The sequence below is a fragment of the Onychostoma macrolepis genome, chromosome 09 (genome assembly GCF_012432095.1).
Source record: "Onychostoma macrolepis isolate SWU-2019 chromosome 09, ASM1243209v1, whole genome shotgun sequence".
Classification (NCBI taxonomy): domain Eukaryota; kingdom Metazoa; phylum Chordata; class Actinopteri; order Cypriniformes; family Cyprinidae; genus Onychostoma; species Onychostoma macrolepis.
Genome location: NC_081163.1, coordinates 4338854 through 4364127, shown reverse-complemented (window position 1 = coordinate 4364127; position 25274 = coordinate 4338854). Strand labels below are relative to the sequence as shown.

Sequence of the window (25274 nt, the reverse complement as noted above, 5' to 3'; positions counted from 1 at the left end):
GTTTGACTATTTATATGAGTGTTTTTGGCTCATTTCTGGTTGCCCTCATTCACCTCTACAGATTATGGTGCTGTGCCTGCTATCGACTGTCTCTCCGCTGTCTGTTTTCCCTCTCGCTCTCTCTCTCCCTCCCTCTCATGATGGTAAAAATATCTGCAGACAGCAGGAACACAGGCACAGCTCTCTCTCTCTCTCTCTCTCTCTCTCTCTCCCACCCATGTGATCTCTCAGGCAGGCGTCGCTGTGCACAATCTCCAGCCCTCCGCCGGCTGCAGCTAATGAGTCTTTGTGTGGCTCGAGCGAATGAGAGCGAGTCTTGGGTCTCTTTTAGACCGGAGCGTATGCTAACAGCAGTGGAGACCGGGTTTACCTCTCTCGCCCCGGTCTCCTCTCGAGTCCCAGTGCAATGGAGGGCCTTCATTCAGACCGTCTCATCTGGCTCTGAGCGGCGTGAGGGAGGAGAGTAAAGCAGCGGCGGACGCAGGTTGGTGCATTTTGAAGTGAAGCATGACTCGTGACCTGTGTTTCTGTTCTGATGTGTCAGGCACGGCCTGATGGGAAATCTGAGGTCAACTTCTGTGAGTGCTCGCTGCTGCTTTGACCTGCTCTATAGGAGATGTCAGTAGGAATTTATTAATCTGTAGAGATTTTCATATTGTAATGTGGTAGATTTGTGTCCCAAACCAGTCAAGATGAGGAACTTGTTGCTAAGGGGCTGTAAGTTAACTGTATACGGTTGCCAAGCAACTTTATAACTTGCTGCATTAGTGTACAAAAAAAAGTTCATTAATGTGCATCATAGGTGTACATCACTACGTTGTCTGTTTTATTATATTAGAAATATCTCAACTACATATGAAGAGTTCATTTGCAAAAACAGACGTAAAAACGTTTTTAACAATTTTCAAAAAGCTTGTTTTTTCATTGTGCTTTCCAATTAATCTCAATCAAACTGCAGTTGGGTTATTTTGATTTGGTTAAAAAATAACTCAAAAATACAGCTAACTAACACAATAAAAACATGATAAGATAATAAAAAAAACATGATTTTTGAAAATTTTGAAAGTTATCTGTTTTTGCAAATAAACTCTTCATATATATATATATATATATATATATAGAGAGAGAGAGAGAGAGAGAGAGAGAGAGAGAGAGTCTGACTTGTCATTTGTTTTGAATAATCTTTTGGTCAGCTTCCATCAAGTTCCAAATAAAAAGGGAAAATTATCAATTGAAATGTTGAAATGAAGCACCTTTCATTTGTAAAATGAAATATATAGATATAGATTATCCCAAAATATGTATTTCCATATGACTGTTAATATATAAATGTTTTTTATAGATTAAATTAAATATAGATTATCCTAGAATAGGTATTACCACATGACTGTCTTACTAAATAAACTTAAAAAAAATAAAATAAATAATGAAATATCTTAAATATAGATTATCCTAAAATATATTATCACATAGTTGTTTTAATATACATTTTTTACAGATTAAATATATATTATCCCAAAACAGGTATTAACACATGATTGTAATAAGATTTAAACCTTTTTTGTTTTATAGATAAAACAAATATATTAAATATAAATTATCCCAAAATATCCATTTCCACAAGAAACCTTTTATATAGATTAATTAAATATAATAAATATGGATTATTCCAAAATAGATAATACCACATGATTGTATTAATATATAAATCTTTATTTTACAGATTAATTAAATATACTAAATATAAATTATGCAAAAATATGTATCAATACATGACTGCATTAATATAAAAATCTTTATTTTAGTTTAAATGTAATAAATATTACTACATTATTGTATTAAAATATAAACCTTTTTTTTTTTTAATAATTTGTTAAATATAGATTATCCCAAAATATGCATTTCCACATGATTATATTAATATTTAAACCTTTTATATAGATTAATTAAATATAACAAATATGGATTATTCCAAAATAGAAAATGTCACATGATTGTATTAATGTACACACTTTTATTTTACATATTAATTAAATATTGTATTGTATTAATATAAAAACCTTTTTTATTTAATTTAATTTAATATTACCACATTACTGTATTAATATATAAACCTTCTTTTTTTAAATAAATTAATTAATGTATTACCAGAGGATTGCATTAATACATAAATAATCCTTTTCTGTTGAATTTGAAGAAAAAATAACTATATTCTTATATGCAGTTACTGTGATATAACATTTGTCATATCGTGATATAAGACTGTGGTCATCCTGCCCAGCCCACTATAGGTCTCCTCATACAGCTCAGCATCAGCTGCCAAGAAGTATTGATCGCTGTAGGTTGTCAGTGCTGCATTGACAAGGCTGAAGTCCATGTGCATTTGTACATGTGTATGTCCGTATTGTACAGAGCTCCTCCGGGGAGTGGCTGGTTTTTGTCTCTGCTGGCTTTTGCTGCAGGATTTTCACTTGTAACATGCTGCAAGTGTGCTGTGGAAAACTACAGCAGCTAAGAGAAGACAAAGGGAGAGAGAGAGAGAGAGAAAAAGCGAGAGCTAGAGATGTAGAGGAGAAATAACTAGTACAGCAGTCAGCTCTTGTTACCTCGAGTTAGCCGGAGATGTCATGCCGATTCATTGTGTCAAGAAATGGGAAAAGTTGCTCCTCTGGCTGTAGTCTCGGTCACGAGCGCAAGATCTTCAACATCGACCGCTTTAAAGCTGCAAGTCGCATCTGCTGTGAGAAAATACAATAATAATGTCATGAAATTTTGCAGCGTAAGTGCAAACACGTATTCCTAAATGGTTCTTTTTCACAGTCATTTCACCAGTGAATTCCCTCTGATTACAGATGCACCATTTCATAAGCGTTTATTTTTGAATCTTGGATGTGTGTGTGTGTGGTAGATGCCCCACAAATGAAAAAAAGCAAAATGACTCTCAAATGTGAAATTCACTATTTGTGCGAGTGTATTAGCATCTCCATGGCAACCGCTTTGGGTATCGCAGAGCAGCGCGGCATCCGCTGAGGACGGAAAATGCGAATGGATTTTCAACAAGGGGAACTAATTATGATGATTACGAGAAAATTGACTTACATTGTGTCTCCAAAACTAGAGAAGCCATTTCCAATTATTGCGAACCTCCCGCATCTCGCCGGACTGCTGCGGGATCAGCGGGATTCAAACAGATCTGGGGCTTAGATCAAGGGAATTTTTGTTGCTTTCAGGAACGATGTTTCTTCATGCAGTCCATGAAAGCTTGGAAAGTCTGTAATGGAAAAATAGATAACAGTTAGCATACTTATTCATCTCAAAAACTCTTTTTCTTCTGTTTTAACATCAACCAGACAAGATGGCTAAATCTAATTGAATTAAAAACATAATTACACAGTAATTTCAGGTATCATGTCGGAATCACAAACGGTACTCACTATGTTATGCAGCAAAGTTCAATATGTTGGTTTAAGGTTTTCTTGAGCAATAGTCGAACTTGCATTTCTCTCTACAGTTGTGCACCGATCAATAACTTCAGTTAATTCAAAAGCAGCACCCGATATACAAATAGAAATCAGTCTAGATGGTTACTTTAAAACCCTTATCCACACTTTAAATAATTCTTTTTTGAAGTTGTAAATAAAACAAAGATTATTGGAGTAGGTTTTACAAGAAAATACTATTTCAGTCTTTCTTCTTTAAAAGAATTCATCATTGAGATACTGTTATAGTTTTTTGTTAATAATATGCATTATTTTTTATATTTTACATTTTAAAGTTTTACTAATTTTGTAGTGTGTTTGTTTATGTTTTGTTAAACTTTATTGCAGTTTTAGTTACTTTAGTACATCAAGTTATATATATATATATAGTTTATGATCTATATATAGTATATGATTATTTTATTTTAATAATTATCTTAATTTAATGAAATGTTTATTTTATTTATAAATAATGTTTTTTTTTTTCTTTTTCTTTTTTCTTTTTATTTCTTTTTTTTTTTTCTTTTAACACCAGGGTCATGAGTTTGATCAAATGTGTACGTTGTTTGAATGCACTATAAGTTGGTTTGGATAAAAGTGTCTGATCCAAAATGCATAAATGTAAATGTAAACTACCCTGGTGGGTAGTTTACATTTGCCTGTTGGAATCAGTAGATTCAAGACAACTACTGGGATGCTGCCTTAAAGGTAACCTAGTGTCCTTAGCTTGTAGTGCATACTGTAGTACAGTTTTCTGTGGATTAAGTTGCTCCAGAGGTTGAGAGTAGGTGCTTTGAGTTTGTCTGTGGAGAACAGAGCCTTGTTCTGTCCTTATGGGAGGGAGAGGGAGACACATTCCGCAGCACTGCTGTGGTTTGGAGGCTCTCCAGCTGCTGTGTTCACCACACACATACACACACACACACACACACACACACACACACACACACACACAGAAACAATAGGTCTCAGCTGAGACCCATACAGCCTGCAGGGCGAGGCTGGTCTTGCCCAGGGGTTCAACTGGGCCGGAACGAGCAGATACAATGTTCCGGTGTCATGCGAGATTCCATTCTGCTGCAGAATCCTTTGATGCCATGTATTTTATGAATGCATTTTAGTCATATGTCATATATCATGTTAACCAAAGCTAAAAATGATTCAATCCAACATCTCTCGTTTAGTTTTGTTTTTCATCAAATAATCCTGTAAAAAGTATTACAGTTTCCGCAAAAACATTTAGCAGCACAACTGTTTTTATCATTGATAATAATAAGAAATGTTTCCTGAGCAGCAAATCAGCATATTAGAATGATTTCTGAAGGATCGTGTGACACTGGAGACTGGAGTCCGAGCTAACTAGAAATGTTCTCAGAACATTCTGGCAAGGTTACGAACATGAAAGGTATTCATATGCATGTTTCATTTAAGGTTTTTTAAAAAGTTCCAGTTCCAGTAATGTTAATAGAATGTTTGTTCAGTTATCTGGTCTTAAATAATGTTCTCAAAATGTTACACACAAAACCATTTATACATAGTTCATGAAACATTCTATTGCTGAAACATTTTATTTGGATGTTCATCTGTGTTTTTTGAATGTTAATATTTGTTTCAGAACGTTCAGAATGAGAACTTTCAAAAGTAACAATCCCATAATATTTGCAAATTAATGAAACGTTCAATTAAAAAAAAAAAAACATTTAAGATGTAGCATTTTAGGTTAAAACATTTAAAAAGGTGAATGTTTTGAACATTCAGAAAGTGTTACAACGTTCTTAGAAATATTTTGTTAGCTGGGGTAATGGCTGCTGAAATATAGAATAGTTACATATATATTACTGTTTTTGCTGTATTTTTGATCAATTAAACACAGCCTTTTTTAAAATTTCTCTATATTTAAAAATAATTTTCACTCAACGTGTAATGCCCTTACCATCCAATATTCACATTAAACTTTGCATTTTGATTTGAATTTTGATATGAAACAAAGTCTGAACTTTCAAATTTTATCACGATATTCAAACAATGAATGTAGTTTTGGCGCTCTTTAAAATGTCGCGACAGATTGCTGTATTTGCCTAAATTCAAGTGTCAAGTGAACCAACCGATCATCGCTTCCTCTATATTACTAGTTAAAACAAGAAATAAACATGTATGAACATCAAAAGGTATGATAATGAGAAAATGAATAACTTACTGAAATGTTTCATGCCTCGTGTAATCAGTGTTTCTACCGCAGAAAGACGTCAATAATAGGGCTGAGTTAAAAATATCGATATCTCGATATTAATCGATTTTCATTTTTACGGAGCGATATCGATTCTTAAATCCCAAGAATCGATTATTCTAGCCAGTTTTCAGTTAATGGACGGAACGTTGACGTGCACTTCCCACCCAATAAATCACAATAAGCATTGTGCTTTGGTATGTTTAATATGAAACAAAGTCTCAGATTTCAAATTCTGTCCATTGTATTGCAGTATTCAAACAATAAATGCTGTTTTGGCGCTGTTTAATGTGGAGCGAGAGATCACTTTAGCACCTCAGTTCAACATACGCAGCAGCGCGAGGCGTACGTGAACTGATCATCTCCTCCACATTAATACCAGTTTCAGCATGAAATAAACATGACTGAACATCTGAAGGTAAGTTAAAAGAAAGAGTACAACTTTACAACCCGTATCCTGTCTCAAGTAATCGCTCAATCAGTGTTTCAGCCATGCAAAGACGTCAATATAATGGCTTGTAAACAATGTCACTTAACATCACATTTACCTCAGAAAAAAACATATTCGGTGACCATAAACTCATTAGTCAGATAGAAAATAAACTGTAGAGAGGTGCATTTTGCTAAATATATGCACCATATAACATATTCATTATAAATTTTACTGTTCTTCAATATTTATGTTTGAATAAATCCAAGTTTTTATGACAGCCGCCATTGTTTATTTAATTTTTTTAAACAAATTGGAAATATTAATATGTAATTATAACTTTATTATTTTAAAAACTTCATTAAGTGTAATTTTAACAAATCAGTCAATTTTAACCTTCAATATTATAGTAATGTAGTACCAACTGACTCTCATGTATATTTTACAGCATTAGTTGAGAGATTTTTTTTCCTTGAAAATTTGGCATGTACTGTACCTGATATATATCCAAAATAATCGATATTGAATCGAATCGAATCGCAAGCTTGTGAATGAAAATCGAATCGAATCGTGAAATTTGTGTCAAAACCCAGCCCTAGTCAACAACACAGCTTGTAAATCTGGAAGGCAGATAGGGCCAAAAGTCTTTAAATGGTCAATATTGACTACCTCAGGAAAGCTCTTCAATGTCCATAAACTATAAACTGTAGAAAATATAACTCCAGAGAGCAGCATTTTGTAAAATATGTGCACTATATTACATATTCATTATATTTTTAACCAGTTGTCTTTCATTTCTAATGTATGTTTGAATAAATGTGTCATGAAAGCATGTTTATTATCGTCAACGTTTAAATGTTTATATTTCAGCAACCAACTAGACTAGAAATGTAGGGTAATTATATCATTAAAAAGTAGATATAAAACGGCTTTACATGCAAATTAAATGTGTATATGCATCTCTGTTTTTATCTGAGTGTTGATTATCAAGTAAATGTGATTTATGAATGTAATGTAAAATGAATTATTTGGTTATAAAATAATAAAATGTTATTTTCATTTTCATTGTGTCAGTTTCGGTGTTTCTAATTTTAACAATATGTAGCTGTTATGTTTATTATATATATATTTTTTTAACTTTTATTTTATTTATTTTTTTGAGGAGGGGGCATCATGTAATCACCATCAGATTTTATTGTTCCCCTACCTCCAAAATCGCAGTTGATCAGCAGATCTGCTGGGCTTCAGTACTTATCCGATTGCTCTGTGAGGCTTGCAGTGTGAAACAACACATTCCCTCCTTCAGTAATGAGGCTGCCAGCCAGCCTTCCTCTCTCTCTCTCTCTCTCTCTCTCTCTCTCTCCAGACTCTGGCGCACTGCTTTCTCTGTTGTGTGTGTGTGTCTCTCTTTTTTCACTCTTCTCATCGCTGGCTCATTTCTAGCTACAGAAATAAGCAGGAGACGGGAGGGAAAAGATACTGTCACAGGATGTGCTGCTGCTGCTGCAGGTTTAGGGAATCTGTGTGAAATCTGTCCAATCCAACAGGTTTAACACAACAGGAACAGGTTTATTACACGCAAGAGCAGAAAACTAGATTTTCACATTTTATAAAAAGACAATGAAAGTGGTGCTTACCTGTGCAAAACTCACCATGCTGTGGATGGTTGACGGGGAATTGCTATGTGGTTGCTATAATGTTCTGAGTGGTTGCTAGGTATTCTGAATATTTTCAGTACATTGCTATGCTAGATTCTCGGCTGTTTCTGTGCAGTATTTAAGATTGGCAGCTAGAGGTTTAAATGGGTACTGCAGTCCAAATTCAAAATATTGGAGAGAGTTGTTTCTCCTGTCCCTCATCCTCAGACTCGACGCTCACAACGGGTTGCCAGATTGAGGACAAGCAAATGGAATGAGTACAATTCTGACCCTCCACAGGGAGTTTGATTGACAGGTGAACTGACCAATCATAGCACCGTATCTGCAATTCTTTGGCGAACGATGAGTCTTGTACTGGAAGTTGATGAGTAGATTTATCTGTGTTTTAATATTTCTCTGCCCATAGAGCTTTTTAGTTGGATGCCAAGACTTTTTGAGAATCTGCGGGTAGAATCTGCGATTTCTGACCTAGTTCGTTTGCTGGCTTCCATGGCTACAATACACTGTGTTTTCCACCAACCGGCAACCCTGGGAGTCAAAATCCTATTGGGGTAAACTGGCATTGGGCAGTATTTTTATACAGCACTTTTCATTTTCTCCACTTCATTGTAAAAACAAGAGATTTATTTATTTTTTATTCTGTTCTGAAGATTTCACTTCTTTTTTTCAACAGTCTATCGAACATTTCTTTCAGAGCGGCATTGAGCCTTTGAGTCTGATTTCATGTTATTTTCAGTCATGCTGTGTCCTTGTACTTTGATTAATAAATTCCTGAAGCTGAGGTAGCCGCTTTATGAGCGCAACTCTGAAAACTCATCTCAAATTTCCCGTTTGTTTTCTTTCCTGAAGACACTCAATCAAACACAGACAAAATGGACTTCCTGGAAGGTTGAGGTAGAATTCAATTAGTAGTTGTTGTTTTTTTCTCTCTCTCTGCTTCCATCTGGGGTCCTGTGAGGCCTGGTGATCAATGGCAGCGAGGAGGAGGACAGGAAAGGAGAGGAGGATGTGTGCTCTAACGCTTATCACTAATTGAGTGCTTTGAGGATCGCAGCAAACATAAGCTTGATATAGAACAACAACGGCTGACCACTTCTTCAGTGGCCTGGGTTCTGGAAGTATATTTTCCCTATTTATTTTTTTTCATAGGGATCTCAAACCAGCTCTGATATCAATTACATTATAGAGTTTTATTTGAAGCAAAAAGTGTTTGAAAACACCAAAAAGTCTTTCATGTGGGAATCGTCCTACTGTAGCATAGCAAATGAGGGATTACAGTCAGAAATTTGACTTATTTTTGAATTTTATATTTGATATAAATATATATGTGTGTGTGTGTGTGTGTGTGTGACCCTGGACCACAATACCAGTCACAAGGGTCAATTTTTTTTTAAAATTGAGATTTATACATTATCTGAAAGCTGAATAAATAAACTTTGCACTGATGTATGGTTTGTTAGGATAGGACAATATTTGGTCTAGATACAACTACTTGAATATCTGAGGGTGCAAAAAAAATCTAAATACTGAGAAAATGAAGCGTCCAAGTGAAGTTCTTAGCAATGCATATTACTAATCAAAAACTTAAGTTTTGATTACGGTAGGAAATTTACAAAATATCTTCATGGAACATGATCATTACTTAATATCCTAATGATTACATCATTTGCATGGTTTATGAAAGTGTAAAGTCACATATGGATGTGTAATGTCATAGTAACAGTGACTCTGATTGGTGGATCTCTTTACAGGATTATTAGTAAATACAATTTTCTGGAAATGTAGTTGAAATCACACTGACTGAAACATGTATAATCCTAATGCACTTATCACTGGAATAACACAATACGTCATTGAAATGTTAAAAAATGAATGGGATTTTGTCTGGTGCAGCCTGCCGGCAGCCATGAGTGGAATTCTGAAGAGGAAGTTTGAGGAGGTGGAGGGGGCTTCACCCTGCTCCTCATTGAGGGAGTCTGAGGAGGAAGAGATATCCAGCACTGAGAGCGGAGACAGCAGCGACAGCGTCAACCCGTCAGCCTCGCACTTCAGCCATTCTTCATCAGCATCAGCATCATCCTCATCATCAACACACGCACTGCAGCGGACAGGTGAGACGCATATCAAACGCTTTGAGAGGTGAAATACTCAAAAAGCTGTGACAATTCAGCATTATTACAGATCAAGTATTTAAATGAAAGAATAGCAGGATCGATGAAGGTAAATGGAAGACTTTTTTAAGACCTTTTGAAGAAAAATTCAATGGAACACAATGCATAAATATGGTCTATAAATGTAAATCGCTAAAATTACATAAAATAAGACACAACATGACATAAAATAAAAAGTCTTGTTTAATTGATCAAAAAAAGTGAGTTTAGAATTAAAACTTGAACAAATATCTGCCATTGGGCTCAGAAAAATCTGATGTTTAAATAGTAGTTTACCTAAAAATGTGTAATTTTGTCATTATTTACTTACTCTCATATAGTCCCAAGTTTTATTTTTTTCTGTTATACACAAAAGGAAACATTCCAACACTCCATTCCACATATGAAACAAACATAATATGAAAGTAAACATTTTTACTTTTTGGTAAACTGTTCCTTTAAAACTAATGACAACTGGCACAAAATTGTTGTGTCATTCCTTTAAAACACTGAATTGTGGGTATATGAGAAAGAAGATGGGAAATACTGTTTCCCAGAGAATGTCCCCAGGGAAAACGCTAGCTCGAAATTGGTAGCAGAAAATAGAAAATGGCCCTTTGAAAGGAAAATTCATCACTGAGATTTGATATTGATCGTCATCACGCTTGTCTGAAGGGGGCTTGAGAAAATATCCATCATCGCAATAAACGTAAAACATCTGGCCTCATGCCGCTAACCATTCAGAAGCTGAAGTGCGCATGAGCCGGCATTTGACTTCATGATAAGCTGAAGAGCAGTTCACCTGAAAAGCATCAGTCATCATTTCTAGAAAGATGCAGTATTTGGGAAGCTTTTTTGTCAGCAACTTCTAAAATAAACAGATTAATTAACGCCCAATAAAGCGAGAGGTGGATTTAGGAGGGCAGTTTCCTCATTCCTGACGCTCTTCAGCTCTCAGTTCTCCATCACCTCTCTTTTGTGATGCTCATTCACTTTGATTCCGTCATTAAAAATAATTAGGAGTTTATGTGCACCAGATGTCTGCGGATGACCCACGGTGCAGCGAGTCCCAGAGGACGTCTGTTTCCTCCTTTAGAAAGCGCTGCTCTTTCAGCAGCTTCAGAGAGAGGTTACGTCTACATTAAGATGTGAAATGTAGCTCATAATCGTAAATTACTAACATTCAGATCAACCTGCTGAGCTGGATTCTTGGAACTATTTTCATCAAAGTAAGCATTACGAATAGCCAGTGACTGTTAGATTCGAACCCTGTGGTGCATCTGAGGGCATTACACATGGTATGATAATGATTGCCATATTCATATACCTAGGTATGCACATGATATTGCAACCCATTCAAAGGTTTGAGATCGGTAAGATTTTTTTAAATGATTTTGAAAGAAGTCTCTTATGCTCATTAAAGAGATAGTTCACCCAAAAATGATGTTTATCTGCTTATCCCCAGGGCATCCAAGGTGTAGGTGACTTTGTTTCTTCAGTAGAACACAAACGAAGATTTTTAACTCAAACCGTTGCAGTCTGTCAGTCATATAATGCCAGTCGATGGGCACCAAATCTTTGAGAGTAAAAAAAAACATGCACAGACAAATCCAAATTAAACCCTGACAGACTGCAACAGTTTGAGTTAAAAATCTTCATTTGTATTCTACTGAAGGAACAAAGTCACCTACATCTTGGATGCCCTGGGGGTGAACAGATAAATATAAAATTTTCATTTTTTGATGAACTATCCCTTTAAGGCTGCATTTATTTGAGTAAAGAAAAAAAAACAAACAGTAAAAACAAGAATATATTGTGAAATAATAGTAAAATTCAAAATAGCTGTTTTCTATTCGAATAGTGTCACATGATCCTTCAGAAATCATTCTAATATGCTGATTTGCAGCTCGAGATACATTTCTGATTATCATCAATGTTGAAAATATGCTGCTTCATATTTTTCTGAAAACCTTTTTTCTATATAATATTATATAGGATGAATATAAAGTTATAAAAAACATTTATTTGAAATATATTTTATAACATTATAAATGTAAATATCACTTTTGAGATTCACTTTTTCATGTACATGTCCAAAGAAAAAAAGACTTTTAAACAAGATACATTCTTCTTCAACCCTGAGCCCCTGTACTTAGAAAGCTCTGTTTGCAGTGAATGGCTGTGTTTGAGTTCTGCTGGAGTTCCTGAGTCAGACTGGGTTAAGCGCAGTGCACACATTCATGTGTGTGTGTGTAATGTATTCTGCTGGTGGTTCTGGGCGGGGGACCGGCAGCAGCAGATGGTTCTTATTTGTCCTGTTTGTGTCAGACATGAAGGGAGCTGTGGGAGAGAGTATCAGGGAAACTCCACTCTTGTGGAGGCCAAAACTGGGGATATTTATACAGGGTATATTTACCATCCCCCTTTAAATAGCCAAACAATAGGAGCCGGTGGCGTGCACAGAACTGAAAGAGCCACTTGAGGCGCACTGAGGAGGATGGCTTACTAATACAGCTGCGTGACATAGCTTGCAAAGAATATATTTTAATAAGTAAACACTAACAAAAGATTTCCATTTCAAATAAATGCTGTTTTTTACAATCCTGAAAAAAGTATCAAGATTTCCACAAAAATATGAAGCAGCACAACTATTTTCAACATTGATAATAATCAGAAATGTTTCCTGAGCAGCAAATCAGCATATCAGAATGATTTCTGACGGACACTGAAGACTGGAGTAATAATGCTGAAAATGCAGCTTTGATCACAGGAATAAATTACATTTAAAATAAAAAATATTCACATAGAATCTAATTATTTTAAATTGTAATAATATTTCACAATATTACTGTTTTTAATGCATTTTTACCAAATATGTAAAGCCTTGGGCAACATAAGACACTTCTTTTAAAAATAATCAGGAATGTTTCTGACTGATCTTTTTTACACACATTTTAAAGCAAGTAAAATGCCATGCAGAGGCAATGCAAATTAATTGTTAAATCAGAATGATTTTGAATAAATTAGTTTAAATTCAAAGCCGCTATATACTGAATATGCATTATTCTAGCTTAAAGGTCATGGGTTCAGTTCCCAGGGAATGCATGAACTGATAATGTAAACCATGAATGAAAAGTTACTTTGGATAAAAGCATCTACCAAATGCATACATTTAATATAAATTAATCATTGTGAAATTCACAATACCAGTACTTTTATATAGTCAATAAAATCAAATATACTGTAAATATTTAATGCATCACTTAGCCCTATTTCCCAGTCCACGAATACTGCACTGTTACCGGAAAGATGCATATCAGTGTCCTTCAAATTGAATAACCAAACTGTAATTTTATTTACCTTTAATGTCTTTCTAGCGTCCTCAATACTGAAGCGGGAGAAGCGGATGAGGACGAGGAGGGTGCACTTTGAGAAGGTGACCGTGTATTACTTTAGCCGGAGGCAGGGATTCACCAGCGTGCCCAGTCAGGGTGGCAGTACACTGGGCATGTCCAGTAGACACAGCTGCGTGCGGCAGTATACACTGGGAGAGTTCGCCATGGAGCAGGAGAGAATCCACAGAGACATGCTCCGAGATCACCTGAAAGAGGAGAAACTCAACTCTATTCGGCTAAGGGTAAGCAAACGGTTCTTTTGTTTACGCATATATTGCTGTGCAAAAATGTCTTTAATATTCCACCTTCTGTATTGTCCTCAGTTGACGAAGAACGGCTCTGTGGAGTCCGAGGAGGCCAATGCTCTCACGCTGGACGACATCTCTGATGATGACCTGGATATTGATAACACAGAGGTGGATGAGTACTTTTTCCTTCAGCCACTGACCACTAAGAAGCGGCGCGCTCTGCTGCGCTCATCCGGCGTCAAGAAGATCGATGTGGAGGAGAAACATGAGCTACGGGCCATCAGGGTGTCCAGGGAAGACTGTGGCTGCGACTGCAGACTCTTCTGTGACCCGGAGACCTGCACATGCAGCCTCGCTGGCATCAAGTGTCAGGTATGATCAGCACACACACACATAACATACAAAACATGGGATCATTGCAGAGGAATTCTGGAGTTAATTATTTATATAATAATTCATATTTTAATAAATAAATATTCAGTTTGGTCTCACAAAAATATACCTGGGTCACTTTTCACCTTAAAAAAAACAATAATGATGATAAATTTAATAAGTATGTGTATTACTTTTAGGTAAAAGCATGCTAAAATTATTTTTTATCACCATTAAAAAAATGTCATTTTTATAATGTAAATATTTTTATATTTACTATTAATATTCAGATAATGTTTTTATTTAAAATATTGTAATGTTTTATAATTTTTTTTATTGTATTATTATTTAGCCCCCAAATTTTTATTACCGTACCAATATTTTACTTGCTGTCAGTGATTATTCAAATTCTAAAAATAATGTATTTTTACAGTATTTTAAAATACATTTTTAAACAGTATGAATTAAATACAGTACAACAAATGACCATGATGTATAAATATTTTACAATGTAAATATTCTATATTATATTATTTTTATATTAGCTTTTTTTTTTTTTTTTTTTTTAATGGTTTTTTTTTTTTCTTTAATCCATGAATTTATTTGTATTTATATTATATAATTTATGGTAATAAATAAATAAATATCGCATGACGCTAATGAAAATTATGTGTTAAAATGTGCTTAATTGTCATGAATATAATCCAAAACGGATTTTAATGGTCATAAAAAGTCTTTATTGAGCCTTTTTTTTTTTTTTTTTTGAGGTGAACTATGACCCCAACATGTTTGTGACACGTTGTATAAGACTGTTGCTAGAACCACATCAGGAGCTGGTTTGCATCCCTCAAGAGAGCCCTCCTTCGCTGTACTGTAGTAAAACAAACCCTGTCGAAGAAATTTAACGTAGCAGACTAACAAGCATAAATGATTAAGATGTCCAGAGATAAAGTTTAATGGAGGTATGCCCTGATAGAACCGATCAGCTGGTTAAATTTTACTCAGTGCATCAGGCCTTCAGAAGAGCGAGGAGCTTTATTTAGACCATTCCTGCTGTGTGTAATTCAACCCATCCTTAACTGGCCTGTGCTCAAGTGTTATTGGATGTCCACAGGTTGACCGTATGTCGTTCCCGTGTGGCTGCACAAAAGAGGGCTGCAGCAACGCGGCCGGCAGGATCGAGTTTAACCCCATCCGAGTTCGGACTCACTTCCTGCACACCATCATGAAGCTGGAACTCGAGAAGAGCCGCGAGCAGCAGCAGAATTCCGGCATCGTCGCACCGACCGGAAACGGTTTCACGGCGACCCGAACGGTCACTGCAGCCCGCTGGCGACAGGCCAGCATGCGCTGGAATACGCAATCCCAGATACAGTCCCGCAGACCACCATCATGCATCTGCAGGCCGGCGATGACATGGACGACACCTTGGAGGAGGAGGAGGAGGAAGAAGACGATGAGGATGAGGAAGATGAGGAAGAGGATGAAGATGACGAAGACGACGAGAACGAAGACGACGAGGACGAGAGCAGCAGTCTGTGCAGTCTATCCGATTCCAGCACGCAGAGTTTAGCGAACAGCGACTCTGAGGAAGAAGACGACAATGAGGATGAAGTCAAGACGGAGGAGTTTGACACGGGATTGGCCAATAGCGAAGTGGCTCCGCCCCCTTCCGTGATGTGTTACTCTGAGAATACGGTCGCGTCCGACAACCAAACTAATGGCAACTCCTACTTCATCAACTCCACTGCGGAGTACTACCAAATGGAAAACGTTACTCCGCCCACACTTTTAGCCTCTGCCAACCAATCTAGTGAGCCCTACGTAGGGGACACGGCGTCTTATCAAGACAGGGTTAATGACTCCAGTAGGGTCATGTCTCAGGGTCCTTACAATGTGACCGCTGACCAATACACGGACTACTCCCAGCAGCCCGAGCAACCATACGCCAATCACCACTTGGCCGTGATTGGCTGTTGCGCCTCAGAGCCGGATAAAAGTGTCCAATCCAAAGGGACCTTCCTCGGCCAATCAGGAGAGCTGAGCCAGATGGAATTCCAAAATTATCTGAACAACAATACACAGGATACGAGTTATAACGCCAACGGGACCTGTTACGTAGCTGAACAGCCAAAGGAGTTGTCTCACAATCTGCCCGAAGTTTCGCTAGCGGACAACACGAAAGGACCTACTTTACTGGACGCTTTCGCTGAGCCCACTCCGGTTTAGATTCAGAGAGCGGCACGAGAGTATAAAAGCAGCCTTCGATTCTGCACATCAACGTTTCGTTTTCCTGTTTAACGTTTGGCGGATCCAAAAATATGTATTTTTACTGAACTTTGCAAAGAACAAAAACGATTTAAACTGCAAAATCAGAGCGTATAAGCTTTAGGTTGGAAACACTCTACGCAAGTACGTTAACGCAAACGCTTCTAGCTACGCAAGCTTGATTTCAATAACGCAATGGGTCTTATTCACTAATAATTGTGTGGAATATTTTGCATTTGTACATACAGGAGAACTTACGAAATGCCTACGTGTCTATGTGCGTTCTCACCCTCAACTGACTTTAGTAATTTGCATAAAACACACCTAAGCCATTTCCATATAAGGGTATTTTTTGCACAACATTTTCTTTTACAGCCATTTATCGCTTTTTAACGGGGAGAAAGGTGGTTCATTTAATCTGAACATGATTATAATGCCACCGGTATTTGATTTTTTTCATGCATGTGGTTTCAGTTGCTCCAATTTTTTTCATAAATTTGCATTAAATTTTAGTACGAAAGTTCTTGATTTGTTCATGAAACATTCGTACACAGATTTCAAGCACAAATTCATGCGTACAAGTGCTTAGTGATAAATGAGACCCATTGTTTTTAAATAAACAGACGTTAGTTGGTATTTTAGTGCCCCCTTGAGGTTTATTACCACTAGAGCAAGAACTTAAAGGGACAGTCTACCTAAAAATGAAACACTGTCATGATTTACTCACCCTTATGTCATTCCAAACCTGTTTTGGAGCGCAAAAGAAGATATTTAAAAAAAATAATAAAAAATGTGTTTTTTGTCCATAAAATGAAGGTAAATGGGGTCCAATATTGCTTGGAGTCCAACGTTGTTCACACTAACTTCTTGTATGTTCTGCAGAAGAAAGGAAGTTTGGAAAGACATGAGGGTGAACAAAAGACAGAATCTTAATTTTTGGGTGAACGAAACAATAATGCTTGCAAAACGTTGGCCAAGCGTTTACGTACTGGCATAAAGTCTATTGCTGGCCTTAGGCTCGTGCAATGTTTCTTGTAATTTCAAAAGTTCTAGTTTTGAGCAGAAATGTGGATAGAACTTTTCTATGTAGCTATCTGTGTCAGTGGTGCAAAAAAGAAAACAAACAAACAAAAAAAAAATTGTTGCTGTTAGTGTTCTGAAGTAAGTGTATATCTAAATGTTTGATAAAAGCATGTTTTTTAGCTTTCATCGCTGGTTTATGGTTTTGTAAGAGTTCGATGTACTGTAAAAGAGAAAATAATACTGTTGCGTTTTCGTACACATACTTCATGCTTTAAAGAGTTGGTGAAAGCATGAAAACGGCTCTAAAAATATGTGCTGTTCATTTGCCTTTGCTTACAAAACCAAAACCATGATATTTAAGTTGTGAACACGATACATTTCCTCAACATAATTGCACTTTTCCATTGGCTGATATTATACAGAACCGCAACCAATTGTTACCTGAGCACTAAAGGGGGCGGGGCTATCTGGTACCGTGCCATGACTATGGCTGTGTTCGGAATGGAACACTTGCTTACTACTTACTGTGTAGTATATTATATGTATACTATGGAAGCTTGTTTACACCACAGGATCAAAAAAAATGTAATTGCAATTTTTATTTCAACTCTTTTTTTCTTGTAATTTGGAAGTTATCTCACAATTATGACTTTTTTTCTCAGAATTGTGAGATATATGTCAGTGTTGATAGCCTTGTGGGCAGTGCGTCAACATACAGCGCTGTTGCGCTATGGCCGTCCCAAGTTCGAATCCCAGGACCTTTTTCTTCCACAAAATAAAAAAGGGAATTGTGGCTTTTATATTCAATTCTGACTTTTCTCGCAATTGCGAGTTTATATCTCACAGTTCTTTGCAAGTTTACATCTTGCAATCCTGAGTTTATATCTTGCAGTTTTTTAAATTTTTCTCGGAATTCTGAGACAAAAAAAAAAAAAAAACTGAATTGCGAGATATAATGTCAGAATTACCTTTTATTTTGTATTATCTTGTGGCAGAAACAAGCTTTCATAATATACTAGCGACTATTTTAAAATAATAATAAAAATGGAAAAAGTTAGTACACATATTTTTTATATATAGTCATATGAAACATTTGTGTTTAAGAAAAACAAAACTGTCCCTCATATTACTTTTGTGAAGTGCACTGCATTTTTAGATACAGTATGGTTTGCGGTAAATACACATGCAGTATATACAGTAGTATGTTAGCACGCTATTCCGAACACAGCCCTAAATGATGTTTTATAACATCTCCATGTTTTTAGTGGAGACATGAAGGATGTTTTTTCCATGACACTAACAAAAAATATATATCATATCTATCTGCATTTGTTTAAAATGGCAAATAGTTGACAGAAGGTAGTTAGATAACAGATTTAACTTTTTAAACCAGATTACCGTAATGAAAATGATCAAAAACTTTGTTTTATGAAACTCTGAGATACTAAAGTCTTAAATTATCTTTGGGATTATACAGGGATTTCTGATAAAATGCACTTTGAAATGCATCAAGTTACTGCGAACGAAGCATTCCGTTTCTGTCAGGCGAAGATGATTTTTAAAAGTGTTTAAATTACGAAGTCTAGAACACAAATGAACTCTCATTAGGTTTGTACAAGGTAATACTTTACATTTATTGCATAACTGAAGGTATTGAATGGATGGAGGCCAGGAAGGTGATTTTTCTCAATTTATAGTGCTAAATATTTTATGGCATGATGTGAAAATATTCTCTCAATAACTTAGCTTAAGATTTTGAGAGGAAAAAAGAGAGTAATTCTTGTCACGGTTATTTAATTTAAAAATCAGCTTTGACTGAATAAATCATTCTGAAGAGTAATTTGTTAAGTGCAATAGTTTACAGTGTGATAATGCCACACATGAAAGCTAATGTTCATTGAAAGGAGTGAATTCATTTCACATCAGATTTCCTCCCATGTTAAAGGGAAAGTTCACTCAAAAATGACCATTCTGTCATTATGTACTCACCCTCATCCAGGTCATTCCGAACTCGTATGCTGTTATTTTGTCCCCTAAAAAAAGAGAATTTTTATGAAAAATGACACGAGGGTGTTTAAATAATCACAGAATAATCATTTTTGTGTGACATATTACCTTAAAGCACTGACGAGTTGAGATAAAGCTGTTTTTTTAACGCACAAACCTTATGATGCATCTGTCAGTTTGTTTATCCTCTTGATGATAGAGAGAGTCATTGTCCAATGGAGAATGTCCCTCAATAAGCTCAAGAAAGGACAATCAAATGCCTTTTATGTCATCAACATTGTAGCGTAACCTCGTGGGGCGGTAATGAAATAACCAGATCCTTAAAGGTGAAGTGTGTCGTTTAAAACTTGTATCCCAGCTTTAACATGCAGAACCATAAGCAAGACCTTTAACCTCACACATTAAACAAGTCTTAATGCTACAAACATGAAATATACCTCAAAATGCTTTGCTTGTGCGATTACCTTTCCCTATGGAAACTCATTTTCGGCACATAATATAAGCGTACATTTCACAATTATGATATAAATTGTCATAATTTTGAACTTTAAATTATGACTAAAAGTCATAATTATGACATACTAAGTCATAAATATGAGATAAAGTCCAAATTACGACATACTAACTCATAAATTAATATGATAAAAAATAACCAAAATGATGACAGTCAAAATTATAATATAGTCGTAATTATGACTAGAAGTCATAATTTTGACTTTTTGTCACTTTCCCCTGTTGACATCATAATTGCTGACAATTTCAACTTTTTGTGATAATTATGACTTTTTAATCGCCAAATTCCAACTGTGTAACTCACAATTTGTCTTTGGATGTAATAATTTCACTGTAAAAAGTGATGTTGACTTAACTTAAAAAAATTGAGGAAACCCGTTGCCTTAAGTAAATGATAATTAAAAAAATAAGTTATTTGAATTGTCAAGTTCACTTAACTTTTTTTTTGTAATTATTATGCACTTAATCATTTTAAGGCAACGGGTTTCCTAAATTTTTTAAGTTAAGTCAACTTTCACTTTTTACAGTGTTGGACTTAATCTCATAATTCTGACTTTCGACTTTGATGTCGTCATAATTGTTTTTGTCATAATTTAAATGTTTTTGTATATGACTCATAATTTCAAATTTTGTCACAATTATGACTTTATACCTCAGAATTTTGTCACTTTTTACTTTTAAAGTCATATTTAAGACTTGTCATAATATTGAACAATTTCATCATTTTGAGCATCCACCCAGAACATCCTGAAAAACACTCATGGCTACCACCAGTGCAGAAATTACATACTTCGCCTTTAAAGATAAAACAAATAGAGAGAGAAGATGTGTTTTCAAATGACTGAAAATACAGAATGTTGCGATGGTAATCTGGGCAGCAGCATTGGATCACTGCCTTGGCTTAAGTAACCAATGGTTTACTTAAAAGTGTATGCCTTCGTTTCAGATTCTACAAAAGCAAATTCACTCTGTGTTTTGCCTTCTAGGATTTAATGTCCGGACATTGGTCCAGATTTATCTTTAATTCACCTCTTGACTTACACACACAGTGCTGGTACAACAGACCTCAGTCTTTGATGCATTATGGGATGTGAAAGACACGTGTACAGATGTAATGTCATTGAAGCCTGTACTAGAGCGGGACCGGATGAACTGGCAGCAGACAGGAGTCGTCATATCATGTTACCAGTTAGAATCGCAGTTCTCGTTCTGTTTTCAGTATTTCTTATGAATGATCTATTATAATGTGTATTTATTGTGCGTTCCTTAAACGGTATGTATTGAATAAAAATTCTCTTTGTTAAAGTGCTTCTTGTTGCATCATAAATCTCTAAATGGAAAAAAAAATCAGGTGTTGGCTTGACAAACCCTTGAAGAGTTCAGACAGACAGACAGACAGAGAGACAGTAGCCTAATAATAAAAGCATCTAAAGCATTACATTTCTCCATCTTTAATAGGAACGCTTAGTTTCTTTTCTGTAATTCAGAAACAATCTTACAAAAATGTAATCCTTTTTTGTTGTCGTTACAAAATATATTCTATAATCTACATCACTTCATGGCATTATTATTGAACGGTGGTTTATAAACTAAATTTGTGAATCTTCTGATTGATGAAATCACCTGCTGCAATTTAAAAAAAAAAAAGAAAAAAAAAAAAGGTTTCTAGCCTGATGCTTTGCAGTTCATTCGGTGTATTCTTGTATAACAGCGCCCTCTACTGCCAGTCTCTGTCATTCACTGCCTTCAGTCTTATAGAACTCAACAGCATGTCAAAATATACAAAAGTAACATCTAATAAAACACAAAATATTGAAATTTGGTCAAATAAAACAAAAAAGGGTTTAAATGGTTAAAAACATAAAACCATCCCACAGAAATTAAATATTTCAATATTTGACCTGTAATCAGCATCATTCCTGCTATGCAACACATTTTCATGTCTCCATGTCTTATTTTACTGTATTCAAATTTAATTTTATATATAAAATACATTTTCTTTTACATGAACATTCATTTTACTATTTTAGTTTTAGTGAATGTAATTATCACGTTGCTACACTTCTAAAATAAAAAACTGATAATATTCCATTTTCTGTTCTAAAGTTTCAAACAAAACGTGTTTTCTTCAAAATATTGTTTAACTTGGTGACAACTGTATAGGTTTTTCACTAATAGTACAGAGCAGAAATATGCTGCAGAACAGGAATGACTCAGAACTTTGTTTTGCTGCATTTAAAGAAAAAAAGAAAAGAAACTCGCTTTGTGAAAAGTGAATATGAAGCAAATACTTTCAGGAAGTCTTTGGTGCTGTAAAATCTGCTAATGCATTATATTATTTGAAGAATTTTTGAAGATCACAATCTGCAGTTCATTCAGAGGATGCAACTGATACTCAGCATCACTGTGGTTGAACTCATCCAGTAGAAAAATAAGAAAAGTCACTGCGTGAGGACACAAGTCCTGTAGTCTTTCAGACATAATGGAGAGAAAGACAGAGAGAGAGAAAATAAAACTTCACATCACTGCACGTGCCTTGGCCCCTATAGACAGGAATATGTCTGTTTGTGCTCCGTTTTTGGTCCCATAGATATTCCAACTCTCCAGCAGCAATATTCTCCACATACAAAAATAAATTAAAGACTCTGTCCGGTATTTGTCTGTGTGTGTGTGTGTGTGTGTGTGTGTGTGTGTGTGTGTTCAGGGTCCAAAATTAATACTTGCAATGCATCAGACATCAAATTTGCTTTGGCAAGTAAATAACACATGGTTTGTCTGACTTTATAAAGATCTGCAATATTACTCAGTTTAACTGTGATTGTGAGACTGATTGTATGTTTATCTGATCATAAATTATAAAAAGCATCTGCTGAAAAAGAAGGAAATCCCATTATGCACTGCAAGAAGCTCTGTGAAAAAAGTCCATCTAAGATGGTGAATGTGTTAAGATAAATGTTAATTATAAATAAGGATGGGAATTTGATGGTTGTGGTCACGTTTCCAATTCTTTTAATACAAAAATGCCCACAGAGGATGATACAAAACATATTTAAAAAATAGGTGGAGAAAAAAAAAAAACATGCAACTGAAGCATATCTTCATTTCTTATTTATATATATTTTTTGTTGTGGTTTGTTTTATTTTTGCATTGGAATAGAAAACAATATAAGTGAATTTGATAAAATACATACATTTACATTTTTGTTTACTTAAAATTTTTATACATTTTAATATAATATAGCTAGATATACTGCGACATTTACTTTTGGCACTCCACATTAAAATTTTGGCATCTTTGTTTTAATATTTTTAAGGAATTCCCAAATATACTTATAAAACAGCCAATACCAAATGAATCAGATAAAAAAAAAAAACTCAAATCTAATTGAAAAGACTCATGAGTATGTTAACATAGCAACATGCTAAACACAAACTCTATTGAACAACCTGTACAGTGCAACAGATGGTTACGAGAGTAAAAATATCATTCATGTACACTCTTAAAAATAAAGGTTCTTTATTGGCATTAATGGATCTATGAAGAACCTTCAACATCCAAGGAACCTTTCAAAAGCATTAAAAAAAATATTGTCGAAAAAGGTTCTTTAGATTTTGAAAATATTCTTCAAAATGGTTCTTTTAGGAACTGTTCACTGAAAGGTTCTTTTGGGAACCAAAAACTGTTGTTCTATGGCATCACTGCAAAAACGCCCTTTTGGAACCTTTATTTTTAAGAGTGTAGGGATATTAATTGTTAACAATATCTTATGCTTTTATGCTCATATGCTTTTGCTGAAGCAATCAGCCTGCATTATTTAAACCTTTTTTTTTTTTAAGTGAAATTCCTGGTGAAAAACTACATTACCCATGATTCTGCAGAGAAATCTCCACCAATCAGAGAACTGTGACAAGAAATTTGTGTCAAAGTACACAGTCTTTTTGTCTGATTTCTAAACTTTTTTAGTACAAATCTAAGTTTGTAATGTTGTGATTCACCTCGTAGACTGTTTAAAATCTGAAAAATTGAAAAATGTATGGGAAAAAACACTTCTAGAATGAAGGATACTGAAAACGTGGACATGCACTGTTGCACCCTATTAAGTCTCTGCATGTGTAGAGCGTTACAAATCGGTCACTTACTTCTGAGGTTCCATGACCATCAGGATGCTCCCCAAGAAGGCAACTGTCTTTGTAGAATTTGGGACAGAGCAAATTAATTGCACTGTTTGTCAAAATCTGCTCTGTAATTAATTGTCATGTGAATAAAAATGTATTTTTTAGAAACAATACTGTAAACTACAGTTTCACGGCCAGTAAGAAATCATTTTGGCATGTAAATTTTCCTGAATTCATTGGCAGCTGTGGCAAGAAGTTAAGTTTTGGACCCTGAGAGTGTGTGTTTGTGTGTGTGTGTGTGTGTGTGTGTATGTGTGTGTGTCATAGCTCCCGCAGTTCATGTGAAGACCCAGAGCTGGTACTTGTCAGCTGGATTGCAGGGCACTAGAGCGGGGTTCTCATGTCGAGCGGTCAGGCACTGTTTTGAGCCCTTGTTATAGAACAGCTGATCCTGCAAAAGGGAATAAAATAACAGCAGGATCTATCAGTACTGCAGTCCAGCCAAATCACAAAACCAAACATTCGCAGGCTTAAATCAGCATTAGATGGACAGCCATACACTTAAACCAAGCTCTTTTCTCTCGTTTTCTTTGTTCTTGAATGTATACTTTGGTTTAGTCTGCTCAGAAAGTTTAGGTTTGACGTTACACAGGAGAGCTGCCTATGTAGGCTGCATTTTAAGGCATTACAGGTGTGTGCCGAGGTTTATTCCAAAAGGCCAAATTTTGGCACACAAGAATTTCAGAGCAGAAAATGACTTCAATATTTCATTAATTTAACTTACTTTTTCCAAACAACAATTCTTTTTTTTTTTTGAAAGATCATGTGACACTGAAGACTTTGTAATGATGCTGAAAATTCAGCTTTGCATCAGGAATAAATTACATTTTAAAATCTATTCAAATAGAAAACAGCTATTTTAATTTATAATAATATTTCACAATATTACTGTTTTTATGTAAACAATATAAATGCAGCCTTGATGAGCACAAGAGACTGTTAAAAACATAAAAAAACTTACTGAATTATATATATATCGATTGGTGTGTATTTTACTCAATATTTGATTGTGCTTGCTAGACTTTTGCATCATTGCTGCTCCAAATCTATCACTTTTAAGGTCACATGATGGTTTGGATGCTCCCTTAGAAAGCAGCTGTCTATGTAAACACCAAACAGCAAGGAGGCTCACTAGTTTTTGCAACAAAGCCAGACATATTGCAAATCAGTGTTTGAGTTTTGATAAAAACGAGCATTAACAAGCACAACAGGAGATGACAAGTCTCTAAAGACAATGTTGGCTTTAGAGAAGGGTGAGCTGAGGAACACAGTATGGCCTCGGGCTGTTTTGGAGTTGAGTCTAAAGATCAGAGGCTTGTGAAGAACAG

At 35.3% G+C, this 25274-nt stretch overlaps 2 protein-coding genes across 2 annotated transcripts in view; one reads left to right on the top strand and one right to left on the bottom strand.

The window, feature by feature from the left end:
- Positions 1-20201, top strand: part of csrnp3 (cysteine-serine-rich nuclear protein 3) — a 52113-nt gene extending 31912 nt beyond the window's left edge. Inside the window, 5 exon segments of the mRNA XM_058787228.1 lie at positions 9688-9905; positions 13322-13581; positions 13663-13959; positions 15074-15254; positions 15257-20201. Coding sequence (XP_058643211.1) covers positions 9688-9905; positions 13322-13581; positions 13663-13959; positions 15074-15254; positions 15257-16188 — 1888 coding nt within the window. The 3' untranslated portion in view covers positions 16189-20201.
- galnt3 (UDP-N-acetyl-alpha-D-galactosamine:polypeptide N-acetylgalactosaminyltransferase 3 (GalNAc-T3)) overlaps positions 20199-25274 on the bottom strand; it is a 23514-nt gene continuing 18438 nt past the window's right edge. The window contains exon 12 of the mRNA XM_058787229.1: positions 20199-24337. Within this exon, the coding sequence (XP_058643212.1) occupies positions 24224-24337 (114 nt within the window). The 3' untranslated portion in view covers positions 20199-24223. The remainder of the gene's footprint in view (positions 24338-25274) is intronic.